We start from the raw sequence: 17,802 nt of genomic DNA on the forward strand, positions 1-17,802 counted from the left end.
CCCGGGCTACTCCGGCTCTGCCCTGGGCACTGTGGGCAACCTGCGCTGGAAGGAGCCAGGGAAGGGAAGCCCCGTGCTTTCCCCTCGCCTCAGCACCAAAAGGTGCGAGCCACGGTCCTGGGGGAGCCACTCCTGCACCCACCCCGCAGCTCCCACCCCATTCCCTCCCACCCCAAGAGCTCATCCCGCGCTCCACGGCCCCAGACCCTTCGGTAAATACCCAGCGTGTGACAAGAACGGGCTTTAAAACAACCATTTAAAAACAAAACAAAGAAAATACAACTCTCTCCTCTCCTCCGCCCGCAGACGGGCCGGGAGGGAGCTCATCACTACGCTCCTCTCCAGCTCCACCATAAATCACCCCACAGACCTCCTGCCCGCATCGGTGGGTGCCCATCTCGTCCCCAGCCACCCAGGCAGGACGGTGACGCTGTTTCGGGTCACCCTAGACCATGTTTCTCCATTCCTGGCCCCACTGATTTCTCCACCCCACAGCCCACGTGAAAACCAGGGAGGAGGTGAAGCGCCCGCTGTCCCCATCCCCTCCACCCTCACACACACATGCAAGCGTGCACACACACTGGTATGTTCTGTTTTTTTTTTTAACCCAAGTGAACATATTTCCAAAAAAAAAAAAACCAACCCAAAAAAAGAGAAAAATTAACATAAGCAGCACCACATTTCCCAAGTGTCAGGAGCTCCAGGGCTGGAGCAGAGGCCTGGAACACCCCCACATCACACGAAACCAACCCCGCTTTGGCTGGGGGGGCTGATAAAGCCGCTTCCGAGGCAGACGGTGCTTTGCCGCTGGGACGCGAGGCGAGGAGGGGCCAGGGGAGGAGGAAGGAGGGCAGTCCTGTCATTTACTGAAGGAGAGGACGCGGTGGCAGAGGTCCTGACACCAGGCGATGGGCTTGGCCCTCACATGGTGGCGCGGGTGGGCGTGCTGGGCTGGTTCAACCGCAGCGTTCTGCAGAGCCAGCCGGCGAAATCCACCTCCTCCACCTCGGAGCGTTTGATGAAGGTGTGAGTCTGCAAACGAAGGGGAACAAGGTTAGGAGCATCGCCGGCTGCTCCCCGGCTCCCAAAACCCAACCCCAGGTCCGTGCCATGGGCCAGATCCCAGAGAGGCGAGAAGATCCTGGAGAGGTGAGAAGACCCCGGTGCGACAGCTCAGGCTGCTCTCAGGCAGCAAAAGCAGATTTTTGAGAAAATATTTGTTCCTCACAGCCCTGCAGCTGGGATTTTAATCTGTGCTGGCCACGTAGTCAATGCACAGGCATGGGAGCGAGGAAGATTTCAAGGGCATGGGGCCACAAGGACACAGGCCACCTCCTTTGTAAAGGCTACATGGAGCACCCAGATGTAGCTCAGCGCAATGCTGAAGAGGAAAGCTGAGGTGAACATGGTTAAACTGGGCTCATAGAATGGTTTGGGTTGGAAGGGACCTTACAGACCATCTAGTTCCAACCCCCTGCCACAGGCAGGGACACCTTCCACCAGACCAGGTTGCTCCCAGCCCCATCGAACCTAGCCTTGAACACTGCCAGGGAGGGGGCAGCCACAGCTTCTCTGGGCAACCTGGGCCAGGGTCTCACCACCCTCACAGTCAGGAATTTCTTCCCAATATCTCATCTCAATCTCCCCTCTTTCAGTTTAAAACCGTTCCCCCTTGTCCCATCACTCCATGCTCTTGTAAAAAGCCCCTCTTCAGCTTTCCTGTAGCCCCTTCAGGTACTGGAAGGTGCTAGAAGGTCTCCCCGGAGCCTTCTCTTCTCCAGGCTGAACAGCCCCAGCTCTCTCAGCCCGTCTCCAGAGCAGAGGGGCTCCAGCCCTCTGAGCACCTTTGTGGCACAAGCAGGTCCATGTCTTTCTTATGCTGGGGACCTCAGAGCTGGATGCAGCACTTCAGGTGGGGTCTCACCAGAGCAGAGGAGGAGAATCCCCTCCCTTGACCTGCTGGCCACGCTTCTTTCGATGCAGCCCAGGATACAGTTGGCTTTCTGGGCTGTGAGCCACATTGCCAGCTCATATGTTCATCTTCACCTGCCCAGCTCAGGAGGCAAAGGTTTGTCCCACGCACCTCTGCAGACATGGGACAGCTTGGGTGGTTCCCCCCGCTCAGATACCATCACTGCCTTTGAACCAAAGGGGAGTGAGTCACTCCCTCTCCCCGGCTCTATTTGGCTCATCTTAAGCTCAGCCTGGGAGTTTCCAGCCTTTTGAGCAAGAGAGGCACAGAGGGACGGGGCAGGAGTTTGCAGATCTGGTGCCACCCCACCATAGAAAGACAATTGCTCTCCCCACTTACCATCAGCATCTTCAGATCTGCCCGTTCTGCTGGATTTTTAATTAAGCTGCAAAGAGAAGAACAAGAGAGCAAAACCAACGCTGAGATATTTCTTGCGGGAAACCGGGTTATCTGGCTGGAGAGGTCTCCAGCTTCACTGAAAAGCCACTTGGTCTCCTGGCTGCTTTCCCCAGGAGCTTGACAGCATGGAAATGGCTCAGCAAGTGTCATCTCCAACAGCCCAGCTCCCAGGGAGAGCTGCAGGATCCGTCTCTTCTAGACCGTGCGGATGAACCATGCCCTGCAAATGGAGCAAAGGACCCAACGCTTGGAGGGGATCAGTGATTTTTTGTGCTGTCCAATCTCTTGTGATCTAATGGGAGCTGCAGAAACATCTTCAGGTGTCCCCATTGCACCAGAAGCTCTGGAAGTAGCTGGTGCGTGTATGCCTGGTGCCTGCAAAGCTGTGGGGTGACTCACAGCCCCAGCAATCTGCTCCACCATCCCCCTGCCAGGCTCACATTTAGAAGGTGCTGGGATACCGTTAAGCATCGCCACAAATAAACCACTTTTCTTCCAACCCTTCCCAAGGCAGGAGTTCCCAGCACAATGTGGGATCACGCTGCAGCCAGGGAGAGATCACCTACAGAGCACGGAGAACACTGCGTTACGGGTGGAGCAGCAGCCCGCAGAGCTGTCAGGGAGCACACACAGGCCTCCGCCTTCAGCCATAAGATGAAATCCTTACCATTTATTTACAAACTCCTGGAAATCTTGTGTGAAAACTCCATTCGGCAGCTTGGGAGGTGGCTGCAGAGAAAAGGAGAAGGGTTTTCTGCATCACTGTGTGTTCATGGGTCAAAAAAACCAGTGTCACCTACGGTCTTTAATGAGCTGCAGGAAAGCTGTGCTCTACAGCCTCCCTCCTCCTCCTCCAAGCTGCCCTGGATGACCAGGGAACTGCTCCCTGCCATTTCTTCACCCTGGCAGCAAACTGCTGCCCCAGCACGATGCGCAGCTGGGGCGACCCCACGCTGAATCGCTGCCAAAGCTGGGAAACCAACATTGCAGCAGCGCAATTCTGGATCCAACCTCGCAAATCCCAGCTCTGGCAACGCCTACGGCGGACGAAGCCAAGCCAGAAACGATCACTGGGGGTCAACTCCTATCGCCTTGAAAAGGGAAGCTGCTCCTTCCACTTGCTGGTGGGTTGGATCCCACCTGAAAAGTCTGGTAGGACATTTCATCCTGGGATTTTAGCACTGGTCACCCTTATTTAAAGGGCTTCATCTGAGAAAACATACACGACCTCAGCAACTCCCTGCTGATCTCGGGAAGAGTGTGTTTGAGACGGGTGGTTGGAGAAGGAGCAGGTCCTTACAGCCATGAGCTCGCCTCACTGCTCTCCTCTTTCAAGGGTACTATGAACTTCCCCCTGCAGAGCCTTATTCCAAAACCAGAGATGCTTTAGAGATACAAAGAGGTGGGAAGAGGGGAGAAGGAAAGGACGTCAGCGCAGCTCAGAGGGGCTCTCTATCGAGAAGCCCCCATTCAAGCAAAGGTTTTGGAGCCCACCCTGACTCAGCAGAGTGGACATGATGCTGCGGTACCTCAGGGAAGCCCTGGCAGAGCTGATGGTAAGGAAACACCCACCTCATTGACTATATAATCCAGCAGTTCAAAGATGGCCATGGCAGGCCGGCTGTCCATCCCATGGCCTGTGTGGTTAAGATGACAAACACAGTGGTGAGAGGCTGTTCAGGGACAGCGAAGGGCCTCATTTTGTGTGAAAACCACGTGTGCGGTGGGACTTCTGCTGGGAGAGGCAGAGGCAACCCACTTGGGAGGTGACTTGTGGTTAAAAAAAACAATGAGGATAAAACCAAAATGCATTCCGAAATTTTGGATTTTTCACCGTGCCTATAGTCCAGATTGATTTCCCAGCTTGGAGCACTTGGAGAGTACCAGGCCATCTGCTGTGGCAGGCTGGCAGCGCTTCTAGAGCCTTCTGCTTCCAAGTAAATGGCTCAAGCAGAGCCTCCTTCAAACCCCTGTGCTGGTTTGGTACTTCTATGAGAGCTCCCAGCAAAGTTGTTGCCAAAAAGCTGCTCCTAGCTCAGAGGGAACCTGCTGGCAGCACAGGCAAAGCCTGAGGAGCAACACGGGCTGCAACAACATCCCTCAAAGCATCTCCTCCAAGGGGTCCACATCCCAACAACCTGCACCCTCCCCAGCATGGGGTGCTTTGCTGCATGGCTTGAGCCTTCTCATGGGACACAGCAGGGTCTAGAGGCAGATAAACTGAGCTCTTCAAAATCTTCATAGTGCTCTCAGGATGCCAGCCAGGCTATCTCCTCACCTCCCCATGCAAGAGCAGACTCCCACCAGCACTCGTTAGGAATTACAGACCTCTGCGGTGGATTCTGCTGGAGCATCGACGTGGCTCTGTCTGCTCCGCAGAGAGGGGCCTCCCTAGAAACACTCACCTCCCCGCCACAACCTCATCCAAAAGAGCCTTTGCCTAACCCAGCCGCACCGAACAAACCCCAACCCCTTCTCCCCAACGTCTGCGTGTTGTTCCCAACGCATACGACAGCCCCTACCACTGATGGGGCGTCCTGGGGGCCTGGCCCGCGGCGAGATGCTGTGAGACTCTCCCTCTGCCCCGTCCGTCACGGGACGGCCAAATATTGCTTCCAGTTCCTTGGAGTCTGGCGGGGGGATTGGGTACCTTCCGATAGACAGCTCCACTAACGACAGACCCATGCTCCAGATGTCGGACTGGACCGAGTAGTGGGTGCCCTGCAACCGCTCGGGCTGGAAGGAAAGATCACAGAACCACACATGGACACGGAACATCAACACACAGAGTCATAAATATCACGCACTGAAATTAAATATATGAGACTCGCTATCCTGATGGCCTCCAGCTCAGCTCTCCATCCTTGCAGGGAAAGGGCTGTCCCAAAGGCGTCATGGGCAAAGTGGATGCAAAAGATCATGTGCAAACATAAAGCACTTGTCTGCACCTCATCGACAGCTACAGCTGAGCAGCATTTACGGCTGCTTATATTTCGGAGTCCAGCGGACACAACAGGAATCTCTTTCTCTGTATGCTGAGATCTAATGCACTCAATTCATTAACAAATTTTTTCTTTTCCTGCTCATTCCTGTTAATACCCAAGAGGAACTTGAGGAGTAAAAAATCCACTCTAGGGTCTCACCATTGAAAGAAAAATAAAAATTAAAAATAAATCAATCCATGCAAAGACATCCACAGCGGCAGCTTCGAGTCAGCTGTGCAGACCCAGCGGCTGAGCGCAAAGGAGAGATTATTTTTAAATCACCACTGTCTAACTATAACTGAACGTGAATAACCACTCCCAAAATACGAGCAGCTCAGACCTCAGCACACAAGTGCAGTCTGATGGCTTCCCTGATAACCCACCGCTCCTTCCCAGCCTTGACCATGCACGGTGTGGGGAGGAGACCCCCACCCACCCTCTGCCTTTCAGCCAGTGGGACCCGGGGACTCAGAGCCAGCCAGGAGGTCACTTTGTTGTTACGGGCGCTCTATTATCTGCAGCTGAGCTAACGCTGACGGTGATTCTCATTTAAAGGAGAGGCACCATCAGCTCTTCCTGAAGTTCACTCTCTCTGCTGACTCCAATGGGGCTTTAATTTTCCATTAGCCTGTACCAAAACCTGGCTGCACTAAACTGGTTTTACTCCCATTTTGCCAGTGAGTGCACATGGTCAAAGCAGCAGAGGAGGTGCATGGACCAGCATGTGTGTACCAGCATCTGCATCCCCTCCACACGCAGTTTTTTGGACAGGGCTTTGCATACAGAAAGACAAGATGTTTTTGAACCCACTAACACTTGCCACAATAAAATATGGAAGTGTTTGTAGGATCTGAAATGTCTTTGCAAGTCTCTGCACTTCCACATGCACCACTGCCAGCCGGGCACAGGTTGGCGCCGACAGGACACCAACTTCTCAAGAGGATGTGGAGGCATCTGCTTCTCCAGCACAGGGGACAGCGCCTCGAAGCACTGGGCTCACCCCTGGCGTGAACTAGGAACGGGGCAGTCCAGGTGAGGATGGGAACACAGAGCAAAACCGTGAGTGAATCGGTTTCTGTAAGATCCTTTAAGAGCCAAGTTGAATCCAAATCATAAAAAAACCCAGGTGAAAAGGAACTTACAGACATGTAGGAGCGAGTTCCCACAAACGAGTTTGCCATGGAGTCAATGAGTTGACCGCTGACCCCGAAATCACACAGCTTAATCTCTCCTCGAGAATTAACCAGGATGTTAGAAGGCTTCACATCTGACAAGAGCAAGAGAGAAGAGCGTAAACGTGACTCTAGGTGAAAAACACAGGGCTCTGGTATCGCAGGAAGTTATTTTTAGGTTCCTCCTCTCACCTCTGTGCATGATTTGGTGCTTCTCTCTCAGATACGCCAAGCCTCTCAGAACCTAGAAGGAAACCAAAGGCAGGATGAGATCAGAGCAGGGAAGGGAAGTGCTTTCCCTTCGGCAGGACACGTTGCATAAGCTCCGGGTGCTGCCACAGTGCAGCTGGGCGAGGAAAGCCGCCCTGTAGAGTCCACACGTTTCAGGGTCTGCAATTTATCACGAAGTCAAACACAGATCTTGGGTTAACCGCCCGAGAAAGCTTTTCCCAAACCTTCTCCAGGAGAAGTCAACAGCAGCCAGTGCAACATAAGGGGTTGGAGCTACAGAGAGCGGTTGAAAACATGCTGTCCCCCTCCCCTCTTGCACACACTGCTGCCTCTTGCCCTGGGTCAGGACAGCGCGTATGGGGAAGCGAAGAAAGCTTCCTAAGGCCACACAAGCATCATTCCCAAACCAAGCCCAGCAAATCCCTTCTGGAAGCCTGAAGAGCCACCGTAACTCACCGCTATACTGACTTTCCCTAAGATCTCCTCGGGAATTCTTTTGGCTTCTTTCAACACCTGATCCAAAGAGCCGCCATCCTGAAATAAAGAACACCAAAGTGATCAACACACCAATTCCTGGCAGGCAAAGCGAGCAACTGGCTGTACAGGCAAGTGTGCCCAGGGAGGGTAAGGGGTATATAAGCAGCACGTAACATCCCAGCTCAGCTGTCTGCAACGACTCAGCATCGAGCACACGCCTTTTACAGCAGGAAAAAAAACATATCTTGCGATCAGAGCTCAAGCTTCTCACTGAAAACTACTTCAATGCTATCTTCTATCAGCTCTACTTCTTGCTGTTGGTTCTTAGCTTCCTTTCCATCAGCAGTGAACACAAAGATGATGCTGTCAGCGCCGATCCGGAGGAGCGACAACACTATCCTCCGCCAGAGACAACAGCGAATGCACACTGTGCCTCACGGCAAGCTCTGGAGAGTGGCGGGTTTACAACATTTCCGTCTGGCCAACCCCCAAACCTCTGCTTCCGCTTTCCAAAAAGTCGATCTCTCTGTCATTTCCACGCCGAAGCAGGAGCGTGTGGCCCCTACCAGGAGCACGGCGGCCTTGCTGCAGCCACAGCAAGGAGCCACAGCAGCTGCCAGCACCCTAACCCACGTCCCCTGCAAGTTCAAGTCTCAGGGAGATGCAGTTCAGAACAGTGCAGGGAGCAGCAGTTCGCAGAGGAGGGTCGGGGACTCACCATGTGCTCCATGCAGATAGAGATCTCTCCGTCGCTGTAGAAAGCTCCGTAGAAACCCACGATATAGGGGGAATTACACTCATGCAGCACCTGCAGCTCTCGGATAATCTGATTCCTGATGGCCGGTTTGATTTCTAAATGAATCAGCTGCCAAGAAAGAAAAAAATATTCCAGCTGTAACACCTCGAAAAAAAAAATAAACTTACAGGAACCATGTGAGCAAGTCCTGAGTGTTGGAAAGAAACAAAATCTCTGCTCTGGCGTAGACTTTTTACCATTTGCAGACTAACATGAAGGGTAAAGGGAGAGGCAGAGCCCTGTGCAGCCTGTTAGCGACTGAAGCAAGAGCCAGCCATGGAACACAGAGATCGCACAGGACAGAGAGTGGAAAGACAAGTCAGAAGTTTGATGCAGATCTGACTCAGCAGCCAGGAACATTTTCACAAGCTCTGTAGGTGTTGTAAGCAGAGGTGCTCTGATATCAAGGAAACCACAGAAAGTACAAAAAAAAAAAAAAAGTGAAGATTATGCACGTGAAAGAGCAGCTGCTTTACTCCTCAGGCTCCAGGCAGAGTCAGCTAACAGCTGTGGGGAGGGAAGCCAGAGGCTAGGAAATACAACAGCAGGTCAGAAAAAAAAGAGCCGCTGTTAGTGTAAGCTCTAGGACACCCAACCCCAGGGACGTCTGTCCTTCCCACAGACCTGTGAAGGCCGGTCTCTGCAGGAAGGACAGCCGCGCTGCCCAACGCTGCTGCTTGCCTTCGCTTCAGTTTCTGAACACAGAGCTCCCAACAACCTCAAAACCACCCAGTGACACCCAACGCTCCCAAACCAAACGCCCTGGAAGACTCCGAAAGCTCAGCTCTGAGTGAAGCCACCTCGAGAAGCAGATTTGCTCATGGAGACCCACTAAACCATCCCAAGAGCAGGTGAGAGCAGAGGCTGTCAAGGCAGCTGTCCTTCAGACAAGCGGTTGCACCGTTCTCGCCGAGTGCTGCCTTTTCTAACAGGCAGATGAAGCATCTCCTAGTTTCTATCATAGGGCAGCACAGCAGAAGACGTCACCCATAAACCCACATCTGAGGGGAACCACTGTCATGGCTGCTTGGAACTACCTTGGGAACTGTGAAGTGGGTGGTGAGGGGTAAGGAACGTGTGTGTGTGTGTGCCAAACCCATCCCTCCACCTGCTATTTCCAGCCTCATTAGCCATGACCTAGGAGCCTCAAGAGATCTAGGTGACTAGAAGCTGACTGCTTCTACCCAGTTCAGCTGAGTTCATTAAAAACGGCTTCACTGGAAAAAGAATAAACGTACATTTTCACACAACGCGCACGGGGACCTGTCGCAGAGAGCACAGCCTCTCCCAGGGGGGACTCGGAGACAGACAGAGCAGCTCAGAGATGAAGCAGGAGAGGCTCCACCTAAAACCTGGCCGAGGGCAGCCAGGACCTTGATCCTGACCCCAGGGAGGCAGGTAGGGTGCAGATGGGTCACTGCAGAGAGATCCCAACCGATGCCAGCTCTCCCAGACGCTCTCCAGCACGACACCACAGCCCGCTCCTCCCGCTCCCCCCGTTACCTTCCGTGCCATAACGAGCCCTGAGGGTTTGTGCTGCACTTTGGTGACCACGCCGCCATTGCCAGCCCCCAATTCAGAGATCCTCTCAAAGTCATCGTCCTTCAGCTCGCCAACTTTGGCTTTCTGCGTGAGGAAAGCTTCCAGGCGCTTCTTCTGCTGCTCATCCAGCTCCAGTTCCTCGAGCTTCTTCTGAAGGTCCACCAAGTTTGCCCTGGAGAGGGGAGGAGGAGACAGGAGGGACGGTCAGGAGACTGTGAGGGCAGCGCTAGAGAAAGAGGGTTTGTTTTTGTTTTTTTCCAGGGAAGCAGAGGGAAATAAAGCCAAGGAGCAGGGAAAATCCTTCCACCCTTAAAGAGGCAGCACAGCTCAGCCCAGAGAGAACAGCAGCACCAGCAACCTCTCCCTCTCCCAACACGGGAAGCCAAGCTTGGGTTTCACTGCTAAACACGAGACGGGCTTTCCAGGGTGTCCAGCAGCCCCCTGCTCCATTACACCCCCCTCACCACCCCCCGAACCCACCGCTCCCGAGCACAAAGGGGTGCCTGTGCTCCCCCAGCACCTGCTGCCGAGCTCCCACCGCCCGCGCAGGCTCCAGCTGCTCTCTCCCATTTGCTGCCCACTGCCTTACCCCGGCCCCGACCTAGGGAGATAGTTCAGGAGGGTCTCACCTCACCCCTTCCACCCAGCACCTCCAAGCGATGCTCTGCCCCCCCAGCACTGCCCATGCCCCCTCCCCACCACCCTTCGCCCCACATCTCCTGCCCACGGAGCCATGATTGCTGCCCCAAATCCCCCCCCCAAGCCTAGGTCCCCATCCCAGCCCCAACCTGCGTGCCCAGGCCTGGTCCTCACACACCCCAGGCCTCAGCTGCCCCCAGACCTCCCCCCTGCCTCCCCCCCCAGCAAACCTGGGGATCAAACCAGCCTCCACCCCTGCCCCAGCCCACCCAGCCCCTCTAACCCCCAACCTGCCCCCCTGGGTCTGGCTCCCCAACCCTTACCCACCCCAGATATCCCCAGGCTGGGCCCATCCAGACCCCCAGCCCCAGCCTGTCCTGGCACCCCCAGGCCTGCTCTGACCCCCCCAGGCCCAGTGCTCATCACACCCTGCTCCCCTTATACCCCCCAAGGCCCAGTGCCAGCCTATCTCAGCCCCCCCCATGCTTACCCTGGCCCCCCAGGCCTGGTGCCTGCCCTGTCCTGGTTCCCCCAGTCCCCTCTAGGACCGATGCCCACCCTGCCCTGGTCCCCTCAGCACCCCCAGACCCAGTGCCAGCCTATCCCTGCCCCCTCCATGCCTGCCCTAGCCCCCCAGGCCCGGTGCCCGCCCTGCCTGGCCCCCCCAGGACCGGTGCTCAGCCTGTTCCAGCCCCCCAGGCCCGGTGCACGGCCTGTCCCGGCTCCCCCAGACTCCCCAGGCCCGGTGCCTGCCATGTCTCAGCCTCACCCCCAGGCCCGGCACCCCCAGGCCCAGTGCCCGCCCGGCCCCCCCCAGACTCCCCGGGCCCGGTGCCCGCCATGTCCCGGACCCCCAGGCCCGGTTCCCCCCAGGCCCGGTGCCCGGCCTGTCCCGCCCCCACCCCCAGACCCAACGCCCCCCCGGTGGCAGCGCAGGCCGGGCGGGCCCCGCCGCCACTCACTCACTCGGCGGAGCCGTCGGGGCTGGGCCCCTCGGCGGCGCTGGGGGCGATCGTGAGGGCCGGCAGCACCGGCTTCCTCTTGGCCGGCATGGCCGGGCCGGGCCGCGCCTGCGGGGCCTGCCGGGGGCGGGGCCTACGGGGGCGGGGCAAGAGGGGCGGGGCCGCGCGGCGCGGGGGCGGGGCCTGGCGGGAGCCGGGGACGCGCGGGGCTGGAGAGGGCGGGGCATAGCGGGGGGCGAGGCCGCGCGGCGCGGGGACGCGCTCGGGGGGCGGGGCCTGGGTAAGGGGCGTGGCCTGAGAGCCACGGGGCGGGGCCTCGGAGTCTCGCGAGATTTCGCTGAGGGGAGCTGGAGGGTGGGCGCGGCGGGCGGCCATGGCGGAGGCGGCGAGGCCTGGGGCGGGCACCGGGCAGCCCCCGGCTGTGCTGAGGGAGCGAGCGCTAATTGCCTTGTCTGTAATTAGCGAGCCCAGGAGGAGCCCCCCAGCCCCTGCCCGCGCTCCCCCCCGCCTCACCCCCGGCAGCAGGCCCGGGGGATGCTCGAGGGCCTTAGCGAAGCCGGGCAATCAGCAGCCCCGGGGGGGACCGTGGCGCCGGGCGGGCGGGTGCCCTTTGCTCGGTTCCAGGGGTCCCGTCTCTGCCGCGGGGCCATAAACCGGGGAGCGGCGCACGCTGGTGCGGGGAGCTGCCTGCGCCGCTGCCGCCCGGTCAGAGGGCGTCGGGCAGGAGATAGCGGAGGTGGCCTTGTCCCCGCGCCACGCCTGGGTCACGCGCCGCCGCGCTCACCGGTCCCCTCCCCGTGTGAGGGGGATCCGGCAGTCCCGGGGGGATCCGGCCATCCCGGGGGGTCCTGCGAGGCAGGGGCTCGTCCGGAGGGTGACACAGGCGACATGCATTGGGCTGGCACCCTCACTGCAGGGCCATGGGGAGGGATGAACACAGCGGCCAACAAACCGTAGCGTGTTCAGCCCCCAGACAGCCACGGGGGGAAACTGAGGCACGGAGGGTGCAGGCAGTGGTCGGGCAGGCGGCACAGCCCAGGTGGCCAGGCCAGCCCCGGCTGCAGGGCGCAGCGGGGTCCATGGTTTGTTGTGGAGGAAGCCCTAAGGGATAAAGTCCATGTCAACGTCTTCCCCGGATGTTCTCAACACCTATAAAATGTGATTCACGCCGATATGCTTGGCTGAAAAAAAGGGAAATCGTCCCCAAAAATGGGTGAAAGTTCATGGGCAGCGGCAGCGCCTGGACTTCGCTCACCAGCCCTGGCCCCTCCTGCCCCGCTCGGCGGCGGAGGACAAAAACATTTGGCTAATGAGTTACGGAGTGCGGTGGGTCCGTCCCCAGGGCGGCCCTGCCATCGCTCACAGCCGTCCCCAATCAGGGCCGGGAGATTTTGCAATCCGGGATGTTATTTCTGTGCAGTTGGAGTTTAAACTTTGCCACCTGGGTCAGGGCACTACAGAGGAGGAGGTGACTGGGCTTGGTGTCCACCCCGCTCCCTGCTCACCGAGGGGGTTGAGGAGACAAGACGGATCCGTGGGAGTAGGGTCTCACACAGGTATGTCCTTGGCTCCTGGCGCTCAACAGGGACCCTCTACTTGATGGTCCTGTGGGGCCATCAGGGCTCGCTGGAAGGGCTGAGGGTGAAGGACAGGGGGCAATAAAGCCCCTTGCCTGGGTTGACCAGACAAACGTCATGGTGATGAGAACCATCCCCAAACCTGGCTTGAAGGACCCTTGAGTCAGTGCTTAATAGGTTGGGAAGGTCAGTTGGGTGATGGGTTGGGTGGTTGGGTAGTGGGTTGGGTGGTGGGTTGGGTGGTTGGGTGGTGGGTTGGGTGATGAGTTTGGTAGTTGGGTGGTTGGGTGGAGGGTTTGGTAGTTGGGTGATAGGTTGGTTGATCAATCAGTTGACTGGTCAGTCAGTTGGTCAGTGGGTCAGTGGGTTGGTTACTTGGTCAATCAGTTGGTCAGTTGGCCAACAGGTTGACCATTTGGTCTGTTTCTTGATCGGTTCACTGGTTTGGCTGGTCAACCCATTGGTCAGTTGGTCAACTGGTTGGGTTCTCAGTCAGCTGATAGGCCAGTTGGGCAACTGGTCACTTGGCCTGTTGGTTATCTCTGCGTGTGGGGTCTCGAGCAGTGCCAGGGGTGGCAGAGTGGGGCTGGGTCCCCTCCTTGGGGCTGGCCGGTGGCAGCAGTCTCCTCCTCCTCCTCCTCCTCTAGCCACCCAAAATGATTAACCTGATCTTCCAGAGTGGTCACAGACGTGGGACAGGGCTGGACGGGGGAGCTGAGCCACCCTCGGGGCTGGGCATCATCCTGCTCCTGCACGCGGGGGGCCACGGGGAGCCCCGGGCTGCACACGTCTCTTGGGGGGAAAAATAGAGGATTTGGGAGTTTCAGCTGCTGGAAGGAGGCTGGGGGGCGGCAGTGCCGTGCTCTCGCTCACACACGTGTGCCTGTAGGGCTGTGCCAGGTGTGCCCACATGTGCTCACATACAGGTGCCCGCACATGTATGGCACACAGGTGTTCACATGGGCACACACGTGCACGTTGCGTGGCCGTGTGGTTGCACAGACACACAGCTCTGCACACGCGTGTGCCGGCGTGGCCACATGCATGTCCAGCCGTGCACACATCCCTGTGGTCACACACATGTGCACACGCGTGTAGATACCCCTCCCCATGGTCCCACACACGTGCGCCCATGCCCAAACATGCTCCAGCCCCATGATTCAGGGTGTCCCTGGGGCTGCGCAACTTGGCGGCAAGGGGGGGTGGCAGGGGGATGATGACAGGGACAGGGTGAGGGACCTGACCGTGCCACCTCGCAGCCATGGCCTCTGGCGTGGGCAACCTCGACAGCCTCGACCTGCTGGACCTGCTCTTCGACCGGCAGGATGGGATCCTCCGTGGCGTGGAGCTGGGGACGCCGCCGGGCGCCTGGCACGAGGACGGGGTGAGTCCCCTGGGCTGGGGGGGGCCCATCCCCACCTCATCCCTGGGTCTGGGGGGTCCCATCCCTATGTCCTCCCTGGGTCTGGGGGGGCCCCATCCCCACCTCATCCCTGGGTTTGCCAGGAGACCCCTGTCCCCACACCTTGCCCGGGAGCTGGGACCACCCCGGAGCGCTGGCAGCTCCCGTGGGCACCCCATGGTGACAGACACCCCATGGTGATGGGGATCCATGTCTTCACAGCGTGCCCAGGACAGCGAGGACTTCCTCAGCTCCATCCTGGGCTCCAGGGATTCAGCGTCGGACTCGCCCAGCTGGTCCCCGGCCACCAGCGACAGCGGGGTCTCCGAGGACCCCCCCTCTGACCAGCTCGACAGCCCCCCTGGGTGCTGTGACGGGGGTCCCAGCGAGGTGCTGTACCCCTACGCCAACCCCTGTCAGACTCTGCCCCTCCCGGGGGGGGCTGGGGCCCTGCACCCTGAGGTCTCCATCGACCTGGGTGAGCCACGGGGGAGAGACTGGGCAAAGGAGCAGGCTGGGGGCACTGGAGGGACTGGGGGGGACTGGGGAGCTGAGAGTGACGGGGGAGCTGGGGTCTCTTGGGCATAGTGAGGAAGTTAGGGGAGCTGGGGGGACTGGAGGGAACTGGGCAGACTGGGGAGAACTGGGAGGTCTGGGGAGAGTCAGGGGGGAGTGGGGAGAGCTTGGGAACTGGGGTGAACTGGGCAGACTGGTGCTGGTGGGGAAGACTGGAAGAGGAGCGAGGTTTGGGGGGACTGGGGGTGCTGCGGCGGGCTGAGCAGCGCAGGGTGTTCTGGGGGGGCTGGGGCAGGACCAGAGGGACAGGCTGGGGGGACAGAGCCTGGGCCACTGGGAGGTGGCAGCAAGTCAGCGTAGCTGTGGGGCCATGGCAAGGGTGAGGGACCCGCACTGGGGACACTGGGGGACACAGGACTGCTGACAGCCTCTGCTCTCCCCTCACCCAGAGATGTGGCACCCCGGCTTCTTCTTGGAGGAGAGCCAGGACCTGCCCATGGTCTCCCCGCCTGCGTCCTGCACCCTCACTGTCAAGGACCTGCTGCTCTCCAGCAGCTCTGATGCCGTGAGTCCCCCCCCGCCGTGTCCCCATCCCTCCTTGTCCCCAGCCTTGTCACTTCCCAGACCATGATCCCTTCGCCATTCCTGTCCCCATCCCTCCCTGTCCCCAGCCTTGTCCCCTTTCCCACACCATGGTCCCATCCCTGTCCCTTCCTGGACCACGATCCCATCCTCATCCCCACACCAGTCCCTGCGGCCAGGCGTGGGGTGACACCGCCGCTGTCACCCACTGGTGGCCCCGCAGCAGCCGCAGGTGCCCAGCTCCCTGCTGAGGCAGAGCCAGGGGCAGTTCCAGGAGCTGGTGCTGACGGAGGACGAGAAGAAGCTGCTGGCCAAGGAGGGGGTGTCCCTGCCCACCCAGCTGCCCCTCACCAAGGTGGGTCCCCACCATGCCAGGGAAGGGCGCAGAGTGGGGGGGGGGGGTCCCAGCCCCGGCAGCCCTGACCCCCTGCCCCGTCCCCCCCAGTTCGAGGAGCGGGTGCTGAAGAAGATCCGGCGGAAGATCAGGAACAAGCAGTCGGCTCAGGAGAGCCGCAAGAAGAAGAAGGAGTATATCGACGGGCTGGAGAGCCGGTACGGCCCCCCAGCCCCTGCTCTGGGCACAGCTGGCACCCCCTGGCACCCTGGGGGCACCCAGCTGGCAGGTGGTGGGCACGCTGCTCGTCAGCCCCCGCCTCAGCTGTCCCCTCCACCCTGACCTCGTCCTCCCCTCCCTGTCCCCCAGGATGTCGGCGTGCACAGCCCAGAACCAGGAGCTGCAGAGGAAAGTCCTGCACCTGGAGAAGCAGAACTCGTAGGTGTTCCAGGGGACAAGGAGGGGTAGGATGCGGCTGGGAACCCCCCCTCAGGGGCCAAGAGGGGCTTGGAGGGGCTACCAGGTTCTCCCTGTCCCCAGGTCCCTCCTGGAGCAGCTGAAGAAGCTCCAGGCCCTCGTGGTACAGTCAAGCAACAAGGCAGCACAGACGGGAACCTGCATCGCGGTGCGTGGAGCCCCCAAACCCCCCCACGCTCCGAGGGAGGGAGGCTCAGGCCCACGGGGATGTGCTGCAGGGGTGGATGGAAGGACGGACAGAGGGATGGACGTGTGCTAAGGCAGAGGGATAGATGCTCTGAGGTTGGATGGATGGAGAAAGGGCTGGAGGGATGGATGGAGGAAGGGATGGATGGATGAAGGGAGGGATGGAGGGAGGGATGGATGGGCACTGGCAGGGCCACGTGCACCAGGAGGGATGGAGGGACGCAGTCCTGGTTCTGCTGCCACCCCCCTCTCTGGGAGCTGTGTCCCAGAACCTGGTGTCCCCCCCCCCCCACTGTGCACGGTGACATCCCCGCTCTGTCCCCAGGTCCTGCTGCTCTCTTTCACGCTCATCGTCTTCCCCTCCATCAGCCCCTTTGCCCCCAGCAAGGCCGAGGCGGGCGGCGACTTCGGACCCGTGCGAGGTGAGGGCTGTGCCGGGGCTGCGCCGGGAGCTGGGGGCACCAGGGTGGGCCCTCACCCTCCGTCGCACTCAGTTTTCTCCAGGTCCCTGCACAACGCGGCCGCCTCCCGCGTGGCTTATACACAGCCCCAAGCAGGGGCCGAGAAGCCCCCGGAGCTGCTGTGGCCGGAGCACCTGGGCGAAGCCCCCGAGACCCTGCACGAAGCCTTCGGTGGCCGCACGTTCACCCCACGCCCAGACAAAGCCTCCCCCCGTAACGGCACGCAGCCGCTTGCCTTGGAGGGGCTGAGCCGTGGGGACGGGGATCGAGCAGACGCCGTGGCTGGGGATGGCACCGCACCGCACCCCGGCCTGGCATCGCTGGCTTGGACCGAGGCCGGCCACGGCAGGCCCACGGCACTGGAGCCGGCCGAGGAGCTTTGAGGAGCACCCAGGGACCACGGGGGACGCCATGGGGTGGCTCAGCACCTCATCCCCTATGGGACAAGCCCTCGGGGTGGCCCCTCTAGGATCTGCCTCCAGGTGCAGGCAGATGCTGCACCTGCTTGGTTTTGCTTGTATCTGTGAACTGGGAAGATGAGACCAGTTCCCATTGGCCTTACTGGGAGGGAAGGGGCTGCTCCTGCCCACCTGCACCCCTGGGTGTGGCAGGAGTTATGGAAGGGACACGGGGTCACTCAGGATGGGGATGAGGGGACCGGAGGGGCCCTGGCCTGGCTGGCTATTGATGTTGCAACTGGTTGGTTTTGTTCTTTTTTTTTTTAAGCTTTATTTTCATCTTGAAATAAAAGGTATTTTGGAAAAAAACCCACTTGCTTTAGTTCGCTGTGGGGGGATCTACAGGGTTTCGAGAACCCTTGGGCCAGGGACACCGCGAGCCCAGCTGCCATGGGGCGGCAGGGACACGCGGCCAGACCCAGCCCGGGAGCAGTGGGCACAGCGGGAGGCAGAGGGGAGGGCGGTGGGACCGGGGCACCATCCCCACAGCTCCCAGCCCTGTGCCAGGCCAGGAGGTGGCCAGCACCAGTCCCCTTCCACCACCCAGCGCCATCCCCCTGATCACCAGCAGGCACAGGACCGGCTCTGCGGGCAGATCTCAGCCAGGAGATGGCAGCTGGGGCACTGCCCTCCCC

General features: G+C 59.6%; 2 protein-coding genes across 2 annotated transcripts; one reads left to right on the forward strand and one right to left on the reverse strand.

The window, feature by feature from the left end:
• Nucleotides 1-584: 584 nt before the first annotated feature.
• Nucleotides 585-11,291, reverse strand: MAP2K2 (mitogen-activated protein kinase kinase 2). The gene is made up of 11 exons (XM_068420563.1): nt 11,179-11,291; nt 9,535-9,745; nt 7,954-8,100; nt 7,215-7,292; nt 6,720-6,771; nt 6,498-6,622; nt 4,894-5,107; nt 3,944-4,008; nt 3,039-3,100; nt 2,312-2,357; nt 585-1,032 (listed from the first exon to the last, which is right to left on the reverse strand). Exons 1-11 carry the CDS (start codon nt 11,262-11,264, stop codon nt 922-924), a joined length of 1,197 nt encoding a protein of 398 aa, XP_068276664.1. The 5' UTR covers nt 11,265-11,291; the 3' UTR covers nt 585-921.
• Nucleotides 11,292-12,577: 1,286 nt separating this feature from the next.
• On the forward strand, nt 12,578-17,101 carry CREB3L3 (cAMP responsive element binding protein 3 like 3). Its single transcript, XM_068420936.1, is given in 11 exon segments — nt 12,578-12,664; nt 12,667-12,730; nt 14,011-14,135; nt 14,376-14,631; nt 15,119-15,234; nt 15,475-15,606; nt 15,697-15,803; nt 15,955-16,023; nt 16,126-16,210; nt 16,574-16,670; nt 16,743-17,101. Coding segments are annotated over 11 exon segments (1,488 nt in total). The 3' UTR covers nt 17,093-17,101.
• The last annotated feature ends 701 nt before the right edge of the window (nt 17,102-17,802 follow it).

The sequence above is a fragment of the Nyctibius grandis genome, chromosome 31 (assembly GCF_013368605.1).
Source record: "Nyctibius grandis isolate bNycGra1 chromosome 31, bNycGra1.pri, whole genome shotgun sequence".
Taxonomy (NCBI): Eukaryota; Metazoa; Chordata; class Aves; order Nyctibiiformes; family Nyctibiidae; genus Nyctibius; species Nyctibius grandis.

Excerpts from the sequence above, each read along its gene's own strand:
- MAP2K2 (XM_068420563.1), bottom strand. The coding sequence starts at position 11,264 with ATGCCGGCCAAGAGGAAGCCGGTGCTGCCGGCCCTCACGATCGCCCCC. Across the intron at positions 8,101-9,534 it reads GGCTCGTTATGGCACGGAAG|CTGATTCATTTAGAAATCAA; the intron begins GTAACGGGGGGA and ends CTTTCTTGGCAG. Across the intron at positions 4,009-4,893 it reads CCCAGGACGCCCCATCAGTG|GCCATGGGATGGACAGCCGG; the intron begins GTAGGGGCTGTC and ends TTAACCACACAG.